Below are 19,871 nucleotides of genomic sequence, written 5' to 3'. Positions count from 1 at the left end.
ACAAAACAACTTTACATTTCTGATGTTTGAATTTCAGTAGGTAATCTGCATACCTAAATGCCTCGACTCATTTTGCAATTGGCTGGTGTAAAAAAATAAAATGTACCAAGAAGGAAATATGAGTGAACATATTGAGAGTGACTGTTAGTTCAGTGAGTTATTTGTAAAGAAAATAATTTTCACTAGCAATCAAACTAACATGTACACACATCTGCATTTTTATTCTAAATACTAACAGAAATATAGCAGAAGTGCTATACTTCAGTGTGGACTACAGTAAAAGGCATTCAGTACATTTATATAAAACTGGTAATAGGTGGTCAGTTTGATATTACTCATTACTGACATTGACTACCCATATTGAAATTTATTCCCCAGTGACAGGTGGTACCTGCCTTTGGGAATGGCTGTAGTTCAGCTATATGGCAGCGCAGCCACCAGTCTAGTATTTTGAAAGAGAGTCAACTATAGTTACAATAATCCAAGAAAAATTCCTAATTGTCACTTTACAGTGACTTACTGATGCACGGTTTTCTGTATTAATGTAGGGTCTTTACAGTATGAAGCCCCATGAGGCTGGAGTTGTAAAGTGTTGAATACTTTCCCACAGACTTAAACTTTTACTTTCACAAAAGTACTCATGAAAATACGGTTGAATAATTTTATTTAAATAAAAAAATAAAAATAAAAAAAAAGTCAGGTTTATACAACACAAATCTTGCTGGCAAATGAAGACCTGCTATAAATGCAGCACTGAAACCACAACATGACAATTACAAACTTGCTCTTCGGTTTCTTTGGCAACAGAGGAAGTGAAGATGTCCCACTGGGCCAAGCTCCATTTGCTTTTTACAATGCATCCCACTCATTATCTGTAAGAAGGGGTAAAATATTAAATAAAAATATTAGAAAATGTAAACATCCAACTGCATAAAGATATCAGCGATCCTGCAATAAACAATTTAAAGTAAGATCTCATCAATGCCTTCAGTCAACAGTGACCACCACAGTCTGTCTAGAAACCACTACCCTGTAAATCTGTCTTGAAAGCATGTGCAGGTATTAATGTATTTAGTGGGTGAATACTTAAAGCTGTCACGTCACACCACGTATCCCCATGTGAACCCAACCTTTGACCATTCCTAACAAGCTTAAAATGTATTCCTCTATTCAATCTGTGCTGCTATAAAAATGAAGCAGTCAGAAAGCGCAAGGAAGGCTCAGTTTAGCATCTCTATGCAAACCCAGAAGCCAAAGAAGTCTGCTCCAGGTCTATCAGTGGATGCAAATTCATGTACAACCCCAGTTAAAACATTTTAAGCGCTCACCAGCATTCTCAGCGTTGGTCCACAGCTTGTCAGCCTCTCGCAGCTCTGGTTTTATTACCCCGTGCCTTATACATATCCTTCATACGTCTGAAGGAGGAAAAAATTTTTATACATGATACAGTCTCTTTACAAGAATATGTAATTAAGGTTTTTGTGTGCTGGCATGTTAAAACAAACATTTTATCCTCCCTTCTTCAATCTGAGACGCCATGGAAAATGAGCGATCAGAAAGCGCAGGGACATTTAATATTACATCTAAATGTTATAACCCAGGAACTCACAGCAGAGAGCCCAGGCTGTCAAAGATGTGGTCCGAGGACAGGCTTGGTCACTTTACTAAACAGTAGCAAAGTCGTTACAATGTAAACTCAATACATACATGTTCGCACACTGCTTGTCAGCTGTCGTCTCAGGTCATGTAATACACAGCTACTGGCATCACTAGTGCATCATGCTGAAACACATCAGTCATCCGCAGCTGGCTCATACAGGTATTCATCCAGCGGGATGATCTGCTTTAAAAGTGCGAAAAAATACGTTAAAAAACGCTTTAACACTTAATCAAGGTCAGAACAGGTTTAGCAGATATGCGCATGGAAAATATTAGTTACAAAGCTCATGTTAGAATTAACATGAGCTAACTAGCAATAATGGAGCACATCCGGTGCTATGCTAAATCTGGTATCGTTAACGAGTATCCATTAACCTTTCTTAAAATCAGCTCTCTCTCATGGCACGAGGCATCATATTTAGCCCCGTGTTACTGCTCATTTCGCTCACTTAGCCGTTAGTCTGGGGCAAAACTAAGAAGCCGGGATTATTTTGCACAAAATATTTTCTAACTCGTGACACAAAATGGCTCGAGCTCATTTTACACGTGTCCGTTGATTCACCATAAAACTCAACAGAACAGACGTCACTAACTTAGCTGTCTTTAACTCGACAGGGCGCCTGAATATACTTACAGTAGGTCATGTCAGGTAAGGTGAATGAGTCGCCGAGGTTACGCATTATAAAGTTCACAAGAACGCCTTTCACTTGCTGCAACACACGAGAGCACAGGCAGCGAAAGGACTGCTCTGAGGTTATCATCCGGATTATAAAGGATGCCGGTGGCGGCTCATTGTCGCCCCCTTGAGGCCGGTTAGGAACTTGTAATTTGCGCTGTCGTCCCCTGGTGTTCAAAATGGATCACGGCATGTATTTAACGTAATGTCCGAGTGCGCTGCTTTGATGTTCACTCCAGCTTCCTTAGAAAATTACACGAAGTTAGGCTACTCTTAAAATAATTATCAAAAACTAATTTAAATGAGTTTGAGCACAAACTATTATTAGCTGGCCTGGCATAGTATGAGAGATATAGATTACAGCGAATAATAAAAAATGGCAGTTTCATTAAGTTCAAACATCAAAATGGGATAAAGACACAAAAAACATAAAAGGATAGGATAAGATGTATCAAATGCATAGACAGATTTCCATCAAATGTGGAACACAGGGCCAATGCGCATGTGCAAGACGACCCCCTTCTCCCATCATTTTCTGGAGGTGAAACACTTCTTAATTGGACTCCGCGAGTTTAAATGCTCCTCCATCAGCTTCCTGTGGATATATGTGAGGACATGGAGGCATCAAAGAAGACTTAAGAGCAGGTAATCTGAGAATTTTGGGATGCTAATTTTTTTCATATCTAGCTTACTATAATAATTCGTGCAAACTATTTGTTAAAGACTATATATATAGATCATGGTATTAAAATAAAAACACCATTTAAATGTGGCAGCTGAATTAAGAACTAACAGCGGGGGTAATTTTGTCTGAATAATGTGCCCCTAATTCAAATGAACATTTAACTTTTTTTCCCTTCCACAGTCAGTAGACGGTGAAGCAACAGCCCAGCTATGTTCAGAGCAGTTTTTGGAAACAAGAGAGATGGAGGAGGAAAACGAGGGGAGAAAAAGAGCCAGAGGCACTCAGGTAGAAACAAAACCACTGGAAGTACCAGTGAAGCAAAAACGAGGCATGCATGCTGAACAAAATAATATTGCAACTTTTAGCAGATGTTTTTTTTTTAACTGTATGCCCCTTTTGTTTGGAGGTCACAATACTGTAAATGGAAAATGTATGTTATGTTGTGCACACTCATTCTGGTGTTGTTTGATGGTAATATTCAGGTTCTCTCTTCTCTTGGGTGATTTAAGTAGAGTCATTTCAATTAGCCTAATTCATCAGTGTTCCGTCCTTCACACAGTGTCCCGGTGCTTGAATTTAAAGTGTGTCAGACGAAGTTAGAGTGGGTTAAGCAAACATCCTGACCTACTAAACACACGTTGAACACCAGAAGAATTTGTGAGTCCAGCAGATGTATCTGTGCACTTGGCATGAGGCTGTTGTGTCTCCTGTACATGAGTTCAGTGTTCTTTAGGATTCTCTGTCGCAGATGAAATGAAGCTGTTTGTTTTTTAATTTTTTTTATTTTAAAAGTGTACACTTGTCAACTCGCTGCAGTAAAGATGTGATTCCAGAGTGTGTTGCAGAGATACATAAACATAAGTAGAGCTGGGTATTAGAGCAACCATGTTGCCCATCAATATTTGATAGTGTGCTCCACTGGGTAGAAAGAACAGAGAGGCTGATAGAGAACTGTGTCAGTCTCATTAAAATGATAAAGTGTGTTTACAGTACACTGGCTCTTCTCTGATCATTTGCAGAGAGATGCCACTTTCTGCCTCCTTCTTTAAAGCTTGCCATTAAAAGGCTATGATCATTCCACACTTTCAGGGATTATGCAACAGCATAATAGATGAATTCATAGATTAGGCAATGCAGTTCTGACTACTTATTTGGCTAGTGGTAAAACACACTCATTCAAAGAAGAAGGTAGTAAATTGCTTAATTTTGCTACAGGGCAAACTATGGCAATGATATATAATCAGTATATAAGTGAGTCTCTCTAATCACATGGCTTTGGGAATTATAATGTCTCTTTAAAGGCTGTAATAAGAGTGGATATGAAAATGATTGAAGTATTAAGAGAGAATAACTGTAGCCAGTTTAATGAGCGTGATCCCAATTCTTTAAATAGATGATCCAGCAATGCCAACTTTCCATTACCTCACTGGGAAATATGCCTGGAGACACGATGTGTTTGCTGTGTCGCAGCCTTCTGTGAGACATATTTAATAGGCTTATTCTCTTCTTGTGATATCCTAGATCTACTGTAACTGCACTAACTCTGCTTTTACCTCAACACCTGCCCACCTCTGTCTTCTCTCTACACCCGCCTATGCGTTCCACGCAGGTGACGAGGTGTATGCCCACAGCACCTTGCAGAGAGGCAGCGGCCAGCGCGCCTCTCACTTCCAGGACCACGATGGCGGCTGCACCAAAAACTCAGCAAAACAGAAGAGACTGACCAAGGGCGTGTCCATTTCTTTGCCCTCCTCCCCTCTTCTCCCTCACCAGGCCGACATTGTTCCCTCCCAGTCGTGCAGCAAGTTCCCAGGTGGGTTCACTTGAGATGATCATCCAAACAAAAGCGTGGTCTGGATGTGCTGTATGTAACTGAGAGTGACAAGGAGGTGTGCGTCAGGGACTAGCTGCAAAAATAACAGCATGCTTTCACGGGTTTGCCTTGATTAGCGGGGATCGTCTGTGCGTTCAGCTGTTCCATACATGTGACAGAAAATCCAAGTGCATACAGACCGTGCCTCTAGGGCTCAAAAGCATGTTGACAGATTGTCAGAGTAAATAATTAAGTGAGATAACTTAAGGCAAGAAACCTCAATTAGGTGGGTCATTTTTGAAATATTGTACTATTTTGGATCAATGTGTAAGATATTAAGTCACATTTTTGGTCACGATGAAAGAGAAAATAAACCAACCATTAATTTGAGGCCAGCTTATTATCACATGCATCACATCTACTGTTGGCATGACAAACAAAATGTGTTTTTACTTATTCAAACAACTGTGAATTGGGGCACACGTTAGCCGACAGACTGAAATCCATTTCATGTGATCTGTGTTTGATTGTTGCAGAAAAGCATTGTTACCTGGCATTGCCTTTTCTCTTGATTCCCATATTTCCTGTCAATCTGTCTCATCAAAGCTTCAATAAACCAAAAATGACAAAAAGTGCAGAAGCAGAATCACGTGACGTGATTCAGTTATGTGATAAAGAAACTACGTCCTCTTTGAATTCGAAGGTTTTACGTATCAGGATATCCTTTTAAAAATGACCTTGTCGTTAGCAGATTATAAAATAATTTACACGCAGCAGCAACATGTGTTACACTGTGTATTTATTGTCATATAGCAAAAACTGAGCCAGAGTGCAGGAGCAGTGTGTGAAAAACTAAACCCCAGTAGCTTGTAAAACCACTTCTACCAGCAATAACTTGGTATGACTTTATCAGGCTCTCACATTGTTGGAGCAATTTTGTCCCACTCTTCTGAGGAGGCTTCATTGAGGTTTGTGAGCATTTACTCGCAGACAGCTCTCCTGCTGCAGTATTTCAGTTTGTTTGCAGACTGGGCTTTGACTGGGGCATTTCATCATCTCGATTCTTTTCTTTTTTAAGCCATTCTGTTGGAGATTTGTTGCTGGGCTTGGGATCATTGTCCTGTTGCATGAACCAGCTTCAGTTTTAGCTGTCAGAATGGTTTCACATTTGACTCTTGAATACTTTGGCGTTCAGAGGAGTTCATGGTCAATGACTGCAAGGTGTCCAGCTCCTGTGGCTGCATAGCAAGCCCAAATCATCACCGCTCCACCACCGTGCTTCACAGCTGCTATGAGGTGTTTGTGCTGATATGCTGTGTTTGGTTTTCTCCGAACGTGGTGCTGTGATTCATCTCCATGTTGGTCTTATCTGTACAAAGGACATTGTTCCAGAAGTCTTGTGATTTGTTCATATGTAACTTTGTAAACCTAATCTATGCCGACATGTGCTTTCTCCTGTAGACCCTTCCCAACAAGTCATGCTTATTTAATCATTTTCTAATTGTACTGTCATGAACTTTAACATTTAACATGTCACCTGAGGGCTGTAGAGTCTGAGATCATGCAGTACTCAGTTCCTCTGAGTGGATTTGTCAGGGATGTCCACTCCTGGAAAGACTGCCCTGCATGTTTTCCACTAGTGGTGTTCGGTGTAGTATAATCGACTTGAAGGGCATTTATTTAAGTGCATTTGATAGCAGCACCCCCTGCTAACAGATGCACTTCCTATGGAAGCACTAAAGGTCTCCTTCACAAGACTGCTACTGTGTTTTGCCTTAGTTTATGTTACATAAATAATGACATATTGTAATATTTATGTGATGTTGTTCTTCTGAGAATGTATTCATCTACTTTACTTTCTTCTCATGATATGTAAAACCTTAGATTTTAAAAAAGGTGTAGTTACTTTTTGCGGATTTACTTTTTCAATGTCATTAAAGTTACACTGTGATTTATATTAAGGTACCACTTAACTACCTGTAAAATGCTAATGCTCAGTGTATGCAAACTGGTACTTTCAAATTTTCTTTATTGTTTTTGAAAGCTCAGTTGTAGGTCACAAAGCAACCTGCTTGTATATACTGGTTAATGTCAGGTTTAAGGTGAGCAACTCTGTACGTACAGCATTCTTCATAGTAGGTCAATCAAAAGAAATATTAGAGCACAAATTTTATAGTATCTTATACGGAAAGTTCCTTGATTTGCATATTCTTCTGTGAATTTTAAATATTTTAAAGCTTATAAATACATGGAACAAAGAGTAAATATTTTCAGTAGTAATAATCTTAAAAAAACCCCTCATGTTCTGCGATATTTTCCATATTTGAATCCATCTAAATTTGCTGCATGTAAGAAAGTTAACTTTACATTTACCGACCTTAGAGGGAACACCAGGTGGCAGTGTGCTGCAGTAAGTACAGCCATTCAAAAAAAGGTGCTATTGCATTTCATTACATGTAGCACTGCCTTGTTTTCCCACCCGAGCAAATATGAGATTGAAAATTGCAGTAAGTGAAAAAATATATCTAAATCTATATTAGAGTGTCATGGCTTTTGTTTCTTTGGCAATCAAATATTGAACGGTATGTTAGACTTCCGAGTGTTTCTGAGTTGATTCACATGCGTGATTCAAACACTAAGAAGCCTTGAGTATTAAAAAAAAACATGTCAGTGTACGCAAACATCTCATCCTCAAACGGGCTCCAGTGCTGAAGAATCTGCACCTCAAAAAACACTGAGATATTGCATAAAGTGAGACACACCCACACACATCAGAGTGCACCGCTGTCCCTACCACACACACACACACACACACATTTGTGGTGTTAATATATTATAGATATCCGCCCACAGTCCAGTGAATGTTGCACTGTTTGTATTCATGGCTTACACTGTATACATTCTTCTTTATACTCATGGGACACAATTCAAATTCTGCACCACAGATCTCATCTGAGGAGGCTTAATTTCTCTCTCTCTCTCTGTGTGTCTCTCTCTCGCCCTCCCTCTCTCTCACTTTCTTTCATATCCCTCCCTACCTCCACCCTCAATCCATCCCCCCTCCCACCCTGCCTGCTCTCCCTCCCTCCCTCCCTCTCCCTTCTGCCTCTTTGCTGTGGCCAAAGGACGGGTAAGGAGGCTGGAGTATGTGGATGGCTCTTCCAGCGCAAGAGAGCCACTCGTCTTTGCCTCATGCCGTGGCAAAGCAGACCACAGAGGTGAGAACGGGAGCGTGTGGGCGTGGGTATAGCATCGTCGTGTGTGTGTTTTGTTTTGTTTTGGCAGGTGTTGATCAGTGGAGCTGAATGAGAATAGGGCTATAGGTGAGAGAGAATGAATGAGAAAGAGATTCAAGAGAAAATGAGGGCAGGTTAATTACATCTAAAAGGCTTTGCTGAGTTTTTTTCCTCTGTAAGATGTATATAAGGATAGTGGTGCCTGTGTCATTTTCATGGGATGGCTGAGAGTGGATTTGTTTTATTCCAGTTTCTCTTGAGTCGTTGCCCTGGCTTCTTTGTATGCTGCTTTACACAGTTAAGGTTAGCAATAATGGTGTAAACACTGACCTCTCTGCCAGCTTTCTCTGTGTTTCTGGCCAGAGGGCTACCCTTGGGCTAAACAGATTTCACGAGGCATCTTCCATCCTGGTTGCCAGGCACCTCTCAGCTTCCCGTTTCCAATGGCAACTGCTAGGTGGTTTGATGAATAGAACTGGACATTCGGTGTGTCCTCATGTTACTCCAGATTGGATCGCAGTGCACTGCTGACTAAATGCAAAGTTTTCCCTCCTCCCCCCTCGCTGCAATACACATCCTGCCCAAATATTCAGCAGATGCCCAAGCTGTGAAAAAAGTACCAACAAAGGCTACACTAAGGAAGGTTGTAACTGGGGCACCTTCCAAAACAAAACAAAACAAAAAGCAGACAAAAAAAAAAAGACCACACTTGATTCTCAGAACTGACCCTTTTCCTCTCAGGGTTTGACTTGTGTTTTGTACACAATTTGTTTGTCTGTAAGAGTGATGTAGTGTCTTTAAAGCGTGAGAGTGAGCCAGAAAGAGAACGACTGAGTGGAATGTGATGTCTAAATGAAAAGATGTTTGCGTGGAGGAGTGAGCTGTTCCTGTAATCCATGATGTCCTGTCATCCTGTTTATATGCCTACTCAATATGCATGTTACTCAGCTGATAACAGCACACAGATGAGGTGCGAGAATGAACGAATGTATCGCTCGTCCGGGTAAAGCGCAGAGACGCGAAAACTGTTTACTTGCTGAAGTAAGCATGGACCTTAAAGGAGCAGGGGTTGGAGGTCAGAGCATAGGGGAGCCTTAAACAGTGATAAATGAATGCTGCACATGGCCTTTGTCAGCCAGTCTCTAGGAACGACAGTGGAGGCAGAGCCGAGGCACTCCTTTCTGCTCCAGAGTCGACGCCGAGCTCATTGAAATTCACAACCTGTCTCTTAACCGAGAGCACCTGGCAGGCGTGAGCACGGGCAAACTCACAACCTCACACAACCTCTCGCTGCTGCTGCGTCAACCCGGGGACTGGAAAGCCACTGTCTGTGCATCCGTAATCAGTGCAGCTGGGGCTGCGCTGACCTGTGGATGCATACATTTCTTTCAGTCCACTGCCTGATGCTGCTGGGTGGGAAGCTCTAAAAGGGAGCTGTGCTCAATCTGCAGCATCGGTTTGTCGGTGGCTTCATTTGGCCCGCTGTGTTTTTTCATGCTTGTTAATCCCTGTGTCCCGAATGTGTGTATGCTCCAGACCTCCACGTGGAGCCACAGCCTGGCTCCTCCCTCTCTAACCAGGAACTAATGACCAGACTATGCTTCTTATTGGGAGAAACAACGCCCGGTACTGCTAGCTCTCCTATGGAGGACAGGAGGGAAAAGAAGGTAAGGCCACATATTGATTAACTGGCCCCATACTGCCATGGCATAGAAAAGGAGAATGGATGGTGTAAAAGAAAAACAACGATTGCCCTCACGATCTTCTTTATTGAATCAAGCTTATTAAAGATAATTAGACTGCATTTTAAAATGCAGTTGCACAGAACTCATTGTGTACTGTGTGAGTGTGTGCTTTGAGCACTCAAATCACTCTGTATGTATTTTGCATCATTATTAATTGCTTTGCTATGTGTCCGCATGGCTTTTACACTCAGTGCCTGATTAGTTTAAGCTCTGTGTATAAAGAGTTATTGTTTGTGCGAATGTCTTTCGATCTTTTTGCCTTTGCATGCTTCAGCCATGGCCCATTTTCGCAGCCTCATTCCACCACCTGAGCTCCAGATTCAGTCAGTTTCACAGAGATAGCAAAGCTCATATGAGGAATGTGGGTTGTCCTGGCTAAGATAGATGAGGCTTTGGTATAAAGGGAATAACAGTGAGCTGTTTAAACTCTGCTGCCTTGTCTCCATACATTCTCTGTGTTGCAGAAAGGTTGCATCAGTAATGAAGAGACCTGAAATGCACGTGATCAAATGAAAGGATAAAAGACTCCTTTTTGTTTTTTGCGCCCGTCTGTTAAAAAAAATGTGAATTCAAACATTTTTCAATTCTCGCTCCCTTAATTGGTAAATGCTATGAATTTTTATATGATGTAGACATGTATTTTTAAAGACCAGTGGAGAAACTCAATAGATTAAAAGCATTCATTAAAATGTACGAGCTAGAACCAAGACCCCTTTGACAACCTAAAGAAAAACGTCACAGTCTTTCTTATATAATGTAACTCACCGCAGTGCTGCTGTAGTGATGTGCACTTGCTATTATGTGTGCATATGTGTTTTCTGTTCTCTCAAAAGGTGAGTTTAAAAGTTGAAGGCTTTTTTATTGATGGGTATGATAGAAGATTTGTTTTCATTACTGCATCCATTTTTTCCAGCCTGACCCTTAGCTTTGTAATTTTTTTGCACTATTAACCCCTTAATGTCCAATGTATCATATTTTATACATTTTATACAGTTTTTCTTACTTCTGCATCATAAATATGATTTTTTTTTCCTAACGGGAAAACTTAAATTCCACAATATGTTTTTAAATGATAAACTGCAGAAAAATGCTGAATGTAACAAATATATAACAAATTAAAACTCCTATATTTAAGGTTTAATTAACACTCAATTTATAAATTAAAAAAAAAATAGAAATTTCTGGCAAGTATTTCATGTTGCAGGCTTTAAAGGGTTAAATACTTACTTCCCATGTTATAGTTATTGCATTGGCAAGTATGCGAAGTCAGGTCTGAGTATCTTGAATTTACTCATCAGAGGTGACTTAAAAAAAGTTGCGTGTTCGAAAAGCGAGTATAATACTTGCCTTTTTCGATTTCCCTACTTAAAATTTAGGTGTGCTGTTTTAATCAGTAACATCGTTTAGACTGATGCCGTGATTTCTTTTTTGCACTTTTTTGTCTTTCCTCTGTGTGGTACATCGCAAAAAACCCCAGAGCGTGGTAAATTCTGAATGTCTGCAGTGATTGATTTTAGTTTTGACGACAGCCAGTCATCTTTAGAAAAAAGGAAAAACTGGGAAATGACAGCAAGGATGAAAATAACTGGAATTATCTTTTCAATTCCCATCTGCATGCACGCTCAAACATATTCACTCACTATTGCAAATAACGCTGCGCAAGAAGGCCAACAGTGTCACGAGGAGTGAAGTGCTGTTAAAAGGTTTGAAATTGGCACTGCTAATTTACTCCACTTTCAACATAGAGGAATTTCACTTAAACATGCTCAAATATTGTTCCACAGAGCCTTTTTTCCACCTTTATTTATGGCTTAACTTTTTCTAACCCTTTCTCTTCTCTGGTTTTTTTTCCCCAGTATGATTCCTCTGCTCAGGGGGGGAGTCCCAGCTCCACCCTGACCTGCAGCACAGCCTCACCCTGCTCAGAGAGCCCCTCGTCCACCCTGAGCACCAGTGCGGGAGGCCAGTCTTTGCCCCAGCCTTTACCTTTACCTTCTCCCCACTGTGGCTCTAGCAGCAGTCCCAGTGGAACCCTCTCTAGCCCTGCATCCAGCCCAGCCCCTTGCCCTCCTTGTGGACTCATGACTGGGAGCAGTCCAGGGCCTCCATCTCAAAGCCCCACCTCAACGTTGGAGAGCAAGGATAGTGGAATTATAGGTGAGAGCTGCTGCTGCTCTGTGTCTCCAGATGGTATCTGTTCATATTACAGGACTTCAAATTGTGGTTTTTTTTCTTCTTCTTCTTTTTTTTTTACACATAGTGACGCACGTCCAACACAGATGCCTAGTCGTGCATCATCAGAAGTTTAAAAAAAAAAACGGTTAGCTAAACAAACATGGGCTATAATATGGAATCGGGAAATGAAATATGACTCTCCTGGTGTTTGCCACACCTTCCTACAATCTCAAAGTTAGGGAGATGCAACATCATTATCTATGTAAAATGTGCACCTCTACCCCACAGCCAGTTTCTCTGTTTGTCTGTGCCACTTCAGCCTTCAGGCTTCAGCTCCCTCCTGTCAAAACTGGGACACTGCTGTCTTTGTTGCTTACGGGTCTGATTCTCCCAAAATAGGACACTTTTTTTCTCTTTAAATAGAGTTTGTATTTATAGTTGAACACAAAAAGGTAGAGGGCTCATCAAGTACAATGAAACTTATTGATTGATGACTTGTGAGTAAAACAAAAAAGGGTGTTTTTCATTGTAGATTGAATAAATGTGTTTTTGATGATGTTGAAGCTATTGCTTAACTTTTTGTCTTTAGTCATTTATGAGGATGTGCATATAAGCAGTCACATGCCAGATGTTGTTGTTGTTTTTTTTTTCTTTTCTTGGCTCTGTTAACCATATTTTCTTTCCGCTGCACAGCAACAATCACTAGTTCTTCTGAGAATGAGGAGCGCAGCACCTCCACTGAGGGTCTGGGTAAGGACGAAGGCCCAGAGGGAAGTGGTGGCGTAATGGGCCATACAAATGAGGACCGCCATCCCAGGCCAACCAGGGACAATCTCACAACCCAGCCAGATGAGGCCTTACCTAGAATGGACATCATGGAGCCCAGAACTCCACCAGCACCGAAAAGGCCCCTCCCACAGCACCATTTGCACAGCACCTCCTCTCTTGCGCTGCCCCGTCCAAACTCAGTAGCAGGTACCCAGGTTCTCGTTCTTTCTTATTCTGCGAATTAAGAAGCGGTTATGACTTTGAGAGAGATTTGGGATTGTGCACCTTCTCAGCTGCTGATGGATTAATACGTTTCATATCTCCCAGTTTCATATGAAGCTGGCTGTCTATGAGCCAAGCTAAGGGAATCTTAAGGGAATACAGTTTGGCTAATTACTGCGTATTTCCTAGGGTCTTGCTGTCACCTCTAAGTTGTTAGTCAACCAACAAACATTCCAGGAAGTTAATTTTCCCGGCCAAGAAATAGTCCCACTCATTACCCCCAACACGCAAAAGCAAAAAAAGCAAAAAAAAGCAAAACGTGCCATTTTTACACCTCCATTCTTGCACACATTAAACAAATGATTCATAATTAGTGAGCTAGTGAGTGAGTTGTTAAAAGATGCCATTATACTGTAGATGAAGTGGGCTAATGAGAGTATGAATATGGCAGCTGTGACCCGAGTGATTAATTAATGGACTGATTAATATTGACTGAATAGCAAATTGATTAAGTTGATTGTTAACTTGATACTCTCAAACTGTTCATGCAATGCAGTAGAAGGATAATTTAGAAAAGTGCCTGCGATGCAGAACTGAACTTCACTGCACCGTGTGCTGGTGCTCCACTTACCACGGAGGCTGGATACACACAGTGAGCAGTACCAGTTAAAAGTCCTGGGAGGCCTCTAGTTGTCATAAAAATACCCCCCCTACAGTCACGATCTTTGCTAATGCATGAGGCTCTTTTTCTTCCTTTAGATGTCAGTTCATTTGTAGTGGGAGCAAAAGAAGAGATTCCCTAAGGAGTGGATTCACAGTAACGCCTGCCAGTTTCTTCTGTCAGCTGGTGCTTTCATTTAGACACTCTTGATGAAATTCAGTATCAAGATGAAACAAGCTGCATGTAGCGGTTAGGATTTTACTTCATCTTCATGAACGATTAGACATAGAGGAGCAGGATGAATATATTTATATATGATATACATAATAAGACAAGAAAAAATGAAATCTAAAACTTAAAATTTAGGTGTTTAACGTATTAGTGTCAGGCATTAGTGTCAAACTGTAGACAGATGCAACTTGTGATAAAGATAAACTTGTGCTCCGGTTAGATTCAGATAAAAACATTGAGTTGCATTTTGCATTCACCCACAAGTCATTTTTATGGAAATGTTCCTCACAGCTTTATTATTAACCACCAGTTATACATGAATCCATATTTACATGATAGCATCACACAGTTGCTTCAGATTTGTTGGCTGCACGTCCATGATGCGAATGCCCCGTTCCACCAAATCCCACAGGTGCTCTATTGGAGTGAGATCTGTTGACTGTGGAGGCCATTTGAGTCCAGTGAACTCACTCTTATGTTCAAGAAACCAGTTGGAGATGATTGAAGCTTTGTAACATGGCTTGCTATCCTGCTGGAAGCAGCCATCATCAGATGGGCACACTACGGTCATAAAGGGATGAACATGCTCGACAACAACACTCAGATAGGCTGTGGTGCTGAAGGATGGTACTAAGGGGCCCAAACTGTGTCAGAAAAATATCACCCACACCCTTTCACCACCATCAACAGCAGCTTGACCCCTTAACAAGGAAGGATTCAGGCTTTGTGCTTATGCCAAATTGTGACCCTGGCTTCTGAATGGCTTCTATGATGGTAGCAGTAATCAGAACTCATCAGACCACGCAACATTTTTATAATCTTCTATTGTCCAATTTTGGTGAGTCTGTGTGACTTTATTTCTCTCTATTATTGTAGGGTCTTTACATTACAATATAAAGAACCTTGCGATGACTGTTGGTGTGGTTTGGCTTTATATAAATAAAGTTGTAGCCTCAGTTCTGTTCTTAGCTGACCAGAGTAGCACCTGGTGTGGCCTTTTGGTGCAGTGTTGTGCATTAAGATATGTTCTTCTGCATACCTTGGTTGTAACAACTAGGTATTTGAGTTACTGTAGCCTTCCCATCAGCTTGAAGGTGATTCTGCCATTACCTCTGGCATAAAGAGGACACCTTTTGCTCAGAGAACTGCTGTTGCAAACCAGTGTAAATCCTAGAAATTGTCATGTGGGAAAATTCAAGTAGATCAGCAGATTCTGAAACACTCAGACCAACAGCAATGCCACATGTAGAGGCACTTAAATCACTTTTCTTACTCATTCTCGTGGTCAGTTTAAACTTCAGCAGGTCATCTTGACCACATCTACGTGATTACATGCCCCCACTTGCTGCCATGTGATTGGCTAATTAGATTTGTGTCTAAACAAGCAGTTGAACAGGTGTACCTAACAAAGTAGCTGGAGAATGTGTAGATTTGAAGAAGTATAATAGCTAAGAAATTAACAAAGTTGCCAGTGTTGTAGCATGAGCATAAATGTATGCAGCTCTCTTTCCTTTCAGAGAACACTCTTACATGGATCTTGCTACTTTATGATGTTGAAGGTCAATCAATTCAGACAAGAGACTCTCAGAAAACAGCTAGAAGCATCAAACTTTAGATCATGGGTTGGATTATATCCACAACTGGTTATAAATTTGTCCTCATCGCATCACAGAGTTTACTGTAAACATCCATTCTGTGAAACTGTAGAGAAGTGTGTGTGTGTGTGTGTGTGTGTGTGTGTGTGTGTGTGTGTGTGTGTGTGTGTGTGTGTGTGTGTGTGTGTGTGTGAGAGAGGCATTTGTGCTCTTTAGAGAGGTCTCATTGTCTAACCCTGGCAAGTAAACACATGCAAACTGTCTGTTTTAGACTCTGAAGTTTATGGAGCTGTGTTAGTACTGAAATGTGGACCTAAGGAGCAGCTTTGGGGCTTGTTCTGTAATTTGATTAGTTCTCAGCAGAGTAAATGGGAGTCTCATGTCAAAAGTTTGAAATTTGTTCAGTCTCCAAATCATTCATCCTTAAAAAAAGCTGAGTAACTCACAAACACAAGAGACATCTGTAGACAAAAACAGAAATTGTATCTTTTCTGTGCCCATGCACGTCTGTCCTGTCCACCACTGAAAGTGATATCTAAATGCTGCTAGGTCTGACCCTACCTCTGTGGCTTCTGTTCATTCAGACATGACGATAAAGCTAATGGATAGTAGTGCACGACTGATAGAAGCTACAAAAAAATGTAAGATGCATCGTGTGTAATGAATATGAAGTCCATCCATTAGTGTATGCAAAGCAGCAAGATTTAGTAGTGAGATAGCATCACGTAGCAAAGAAATGAAAAGAATATGTAGATTACAGTCTGGGCATATATAATCAGATCTATTCCAGTGCAGATGCTAATGTTTAATTGTGCAATTAGTCCATACATAATTTAAAGTCCAAACCAGAGTCCAAACTTTATCACCATTTGTGACCATCTATCTGTTCCTATTAATGTGATCGTAGAGATAATTTGCAGAATGGATGAATGGAGTAACTTCTCACACTTTCCAAAGATAAATGCTGATTCTTAGAAGCAGGAGGGCAGGCTAGATTCAATAAGAGTTGGCTGCTTCATTAATCTTCTGGTGGACTGAAACCGGCGCCATTTTGGTGGGCAGCGCTGCGCAGTGTGGTGGCTGTCGGCGCAGTGAGTGCCTAAAGTAGTTTGTGTTTTTGTTGCAAAATCAGACACTAAAGATGTATGAGTGAATTAGCTGCATCAACTACTTGTGTCTTCAGCATATTTCCCAGGTACCTGTCTCTTCTTAACACATAGCCCATGCTTTTAAATGTGGTTTAAGATGCTTCAGTGGCAGTGGATCAGCGTTCTTTGTTATGTGAGAGATTAATACTACTGGCTAACAAGGATACTGGAGCATCATGGTTACGATAACAGAACAGTACAGGACGTTTTCTGTAGCTAGCGAGATACTAGGAGAGTACATCCTGTGCTGAAGATAGTGCCTTACTTTACTGTTGTTTTTTTCTTCTTTTTTTGGAGAGTGATCCAGATCCCCACTTTAAAGACTTCTTCTTCTGCCAGTGCGCTGCCTCTCTGCTGAGCTTTCTAATATGCAGCCTGGTAGCTTTTGCTTAATGTTGCAGTGAGCAGGCAGTTAGCTTAGTTTGGCCAAAAGAGTGGAAACAAGGAGAAACAGCTTGTGTGGCTCTTTCAAAAATGAGACTATTTACAGCATCGTGGTTCATACTTGAGGTTGATCGTTTTCAGCACCATACTAAATCCTCTTTGACTGTGTAAGTTTCCTTCCTTCCCTTCCCCCCTCCTTGCCATGTGGGTGGTATTGGAGAGTACATTTGCCTGTGGTTCTGGGTCAGGTTTGTTAGCTGGGCACGTTTTTACAAATTTGGCAAAGAATCAAGGTCTGATTGCAAAACTGAGTAACATAAGTGTTTAAATTAGCTGCTTCGAATGATATTAAAACTCCAGATCATTTTTTGTTTTTTACCTTTTATTTTTGTTGAGAAAAAAAATCAAATTTTCACACAATTATCTGTTGGGAGTTAATAAAACTCTTAATCTGGCAAAACAAACAAACAAAATGGTATATGATGTTTGTGTAATTTATCTAAAAAAAGAGTGTAAAAAGAACAGTTCACTTTTGTGTTATGGGTTAGAAGATGGTCTTCACCAAGAAATAGTCAAGGACACGAGTCACTATAAATCGTTTCCATTTTATGAAATGGAGCGTGCTTTGTAATGGCACCCAGCACACTTCTTCCCTTCCTGTTCATAAAAGTCTTGTCTTGCTGGGCAATGAGGGTCCATAAATTGGATTCAGACATCATGCTCTGCCTCTGAAACAATCTTTACTTAAATATGACCGTTTCAAAAATTCATATTGGGAAAATGAGAGAGAACGCCGTAACAGATTTTGGATTTAACATTAACAGAAACTTGGTCTTTCTAAGAAGCTGAATTTGAATTCGGTACATGCTGTCATACCTGGGGAATGTCACACTGAAGTTGGATGAAAATGAGTTGGGGGTTTTTCAAGTATTCAAGCTTTAATATCAGTGAAACCAGTAACCTGATTTGAACCGTTTTAAAGAATGTTATGTTGCTTGTATATGAGAACCTGTACATAAGGGACTTCCTACAGATCCCCAATAATCTCTCAGAGATCCAAATTTTTTATCCAGATATTTTAGGGACTTCAAGCATCCATCATTCTGTGTTAACTTCAGCTGCACTCATGAGAATCCATATTCACAGAGCCACAGTACCTAAAAGATTTGAAGGACCTATCTGAAGCACTTTTCCAGATAATGGAATCTTTCAAATAGCCCCTGAAAAAACGATGCCAGAAAAACATCTCAAACCAGCTCTGCCTTCATCTCTTGAAATCCTTTGTTTTTTTGAGAAAACTAATGAAAGGAGGGACCTGAAATCTTTTCTTAAAAACTACTAGCATGTGCATTTTTACCCTGGATGTTTTTTTTCCAGGAAAATCTGTAAGATCACTTGGGAGGCATTTGACGAACACACATAGAATGACCCATTTACATTTTCAATGAGAGAGCTTCAGAGGTGCTAGTAGTCTGCTTTAGTTACTGTTAAAAAAAACATTTTAAACAATGAAAAAACAAAGGAAAACAACTGGCTTGACTGTGTTCAGTCATTGTGACGATCTAACTAGCTGTGGATCTTGGGCGGTTGGACCAAAAATGGGTGTCGTTGCCTTGGTACCACTGTATGTGTGCATATTTCCTGATGTCATTCCTCCACATCACCCTCTTGCTCTTCCTCCTCCATCTCTCAGGTCATGAAAGGCAGCAGCTAAGGATCACCTGCATGTCATTCAGATTTTCACTCTATGTGTTTATCCATGTCTTTTCATTTAATCAATAGCTATTATTAATTTCTGGCTATCTTACACAATTTTATCATGTCTTCCTCACCCTCAACAAACAAATGGCTCCCCCTTCCTGAGCCTGGTTCTGCAGGAGGATTCTTCCTGTTAAAGGGAATTTTTTCCTTCCCACTTTCGCCAAGTGCTTGCTCATCTGATTGTTGTTGTTGTTGTTTTATTATTATTATTATTATTATTATTATTATTATTATTATTATTATTATTATCATTATTATTATTATTATTATTGTAGGGGTCTTTACCTTACAAGACAAAGCACCTTGAGGCGACTGCTGCAGATTTGGCACTATATAAATAAAAGTAATTTGAATTGAAATATCAGTCTTAAGTTTGTCATGTCCATGGCCGAGTTACATCCAGAATTTGTGACTTTATAATTTTCTGACACACTTGATATCAGAGGAAAATCCTGTGAAAATAATTTAAACCTGGCATGATATTTCCTTCACAGACTAATTTTATTTTCTGCCAGAAAGCAATTAAGAGTAGCGATACCTTTAGCGTTGAAAAGGCTTTTAAACAGGTTCTAATGAGCTGCTTGTGATTAAATTGTGTAAGTAATGCCATCAGGGACACTGGAGGCTTGACCTTTAAAGTGATGAATGATCAAAGGGGGCTATAATCAGCTAGACTTTCATCAACAGGGAACATATAGATGGTCAGTGAGTGTGAGATAGGTTGACCTGTCAAAACGTCCAAGAGTTTCTGTGTCAAACTGGCTGAAAAACATGTTTTAACTCTTTAACTGTGTCCCCTCAGCCATTTGGCCAGGTTGTCTTTAGCCAGCAGTCTTTCTCATCCCACTCCCACACCTCCTTCACACTGTTTTGCTGCAGACTGTGTTCCATCCTCTCGCTGTGGATGTTCTTTCAATCCTCAGTTTTCACCACTTGTTTTCTTGCTTGATATTTACAGTCATTTTATGCATGTTCTTTGTCCTGAAAGCTCCCTCCCGCTTCTGCAATATCTCATGCTGTACTCTTTCACAGTATACTAACAGCTCATCCCCCACACAACTTTCTTTTATCCTAATTGCAGTGTTCACACCGTGATTGATATTTGTTGATCC

The 19,871-nt window shown here is 40.5% G+C and overlaps 1 protein-coding gene, 1 long non-coding RNA gene and 1 other non-coding gene across 4 annotated transcripts in view; 1 reads left to right on the top strand and 2 right to left on the bottom strand.

Moving 5' to 3' along the window:
- Nucleotides 1-647: 647 nt before the first annotated feature.
- LOC113020771 (uncharacterized) lies at nucleotides 648-2,455 on the bottom strand. 2 transcript variants are annotated; one of them, XR_003272224.2, is made up of 4 exons: nucleotides 2,294-2,455; nucleotides 1,708-1,843; nucleotides 1,329-1,415; nucleotides 648-872 (listed from the first exon to the last, which is right to left on the bottom strand). It is a non-coding gene; the product is annotated as an uncharacterized LOC113020771 (long non-coding RNA). The 2 variants fall into 2 exon arrangements; XR_003272227.2 differs by having other exon boundaries at nucleotides 1,708-1,840; nucleotides 2,294-2,452.
- Nucleotides 1,155-1,288, bottom strand: LOC113028118 (small nucleolar RNA SNORA31). Its single transcript, XR_003273196.2, has one exon. It is a non-coding gene; the product is annotated as a small nucleolar RNA SNORA31 (small nucleolar RNA).
- Nucleotides 2,456-7,927: 5,472 nt separating the features above from the next.
- LOC113020750 (protein TANC1-like) overlaps nucleotides 7,928-19,871 on the top strand; it is a 44,631-nt gene continuing 32,687 nt past the window's right edge. Inside the window, exons 1-4 of the mRNA XM_026164967.2 lie at nucleotides 7,928-8,051; nucleotides 9,606-9,736; nucleotides 11,671-11,971; nucleotides 12,683-12,964. Of these exons, the coding sequence (XP_026020752.2) occupies nucleotides 9,656-9,736; nucleotides 11,671-11,971; nucleotides 12,683-12,964 (664 nt within the window). The 5' untranslated portion in view covers nucleotides 7,928-8,051; nucleotides 9,606-9,655. The remainder of the gene's footprint in view (nucleotides 8,052-9,605; nucleotides 9,737-11,670; nucleotides 11,972-12,682; nucleotides 12,965-19,871) is intronic.

The sequence above is a fragment of the Astatotilapia calliptera genome, chromosome 1 (assembly GCF_964374335.1).
Source record: "Astatotilapia calliptera chromosome 1, fAstCal68.1, whole genome shotgun sequence".
NCBI lineage: Eukaryota > Metazoa > Chordata > Actinopteri > Cichliformes > Cichlidae > Astatotilapia > Astatotilapia calliptera.
This window is presented reverse-complemented; position numbering and strand designations above follow the sequence as displayed.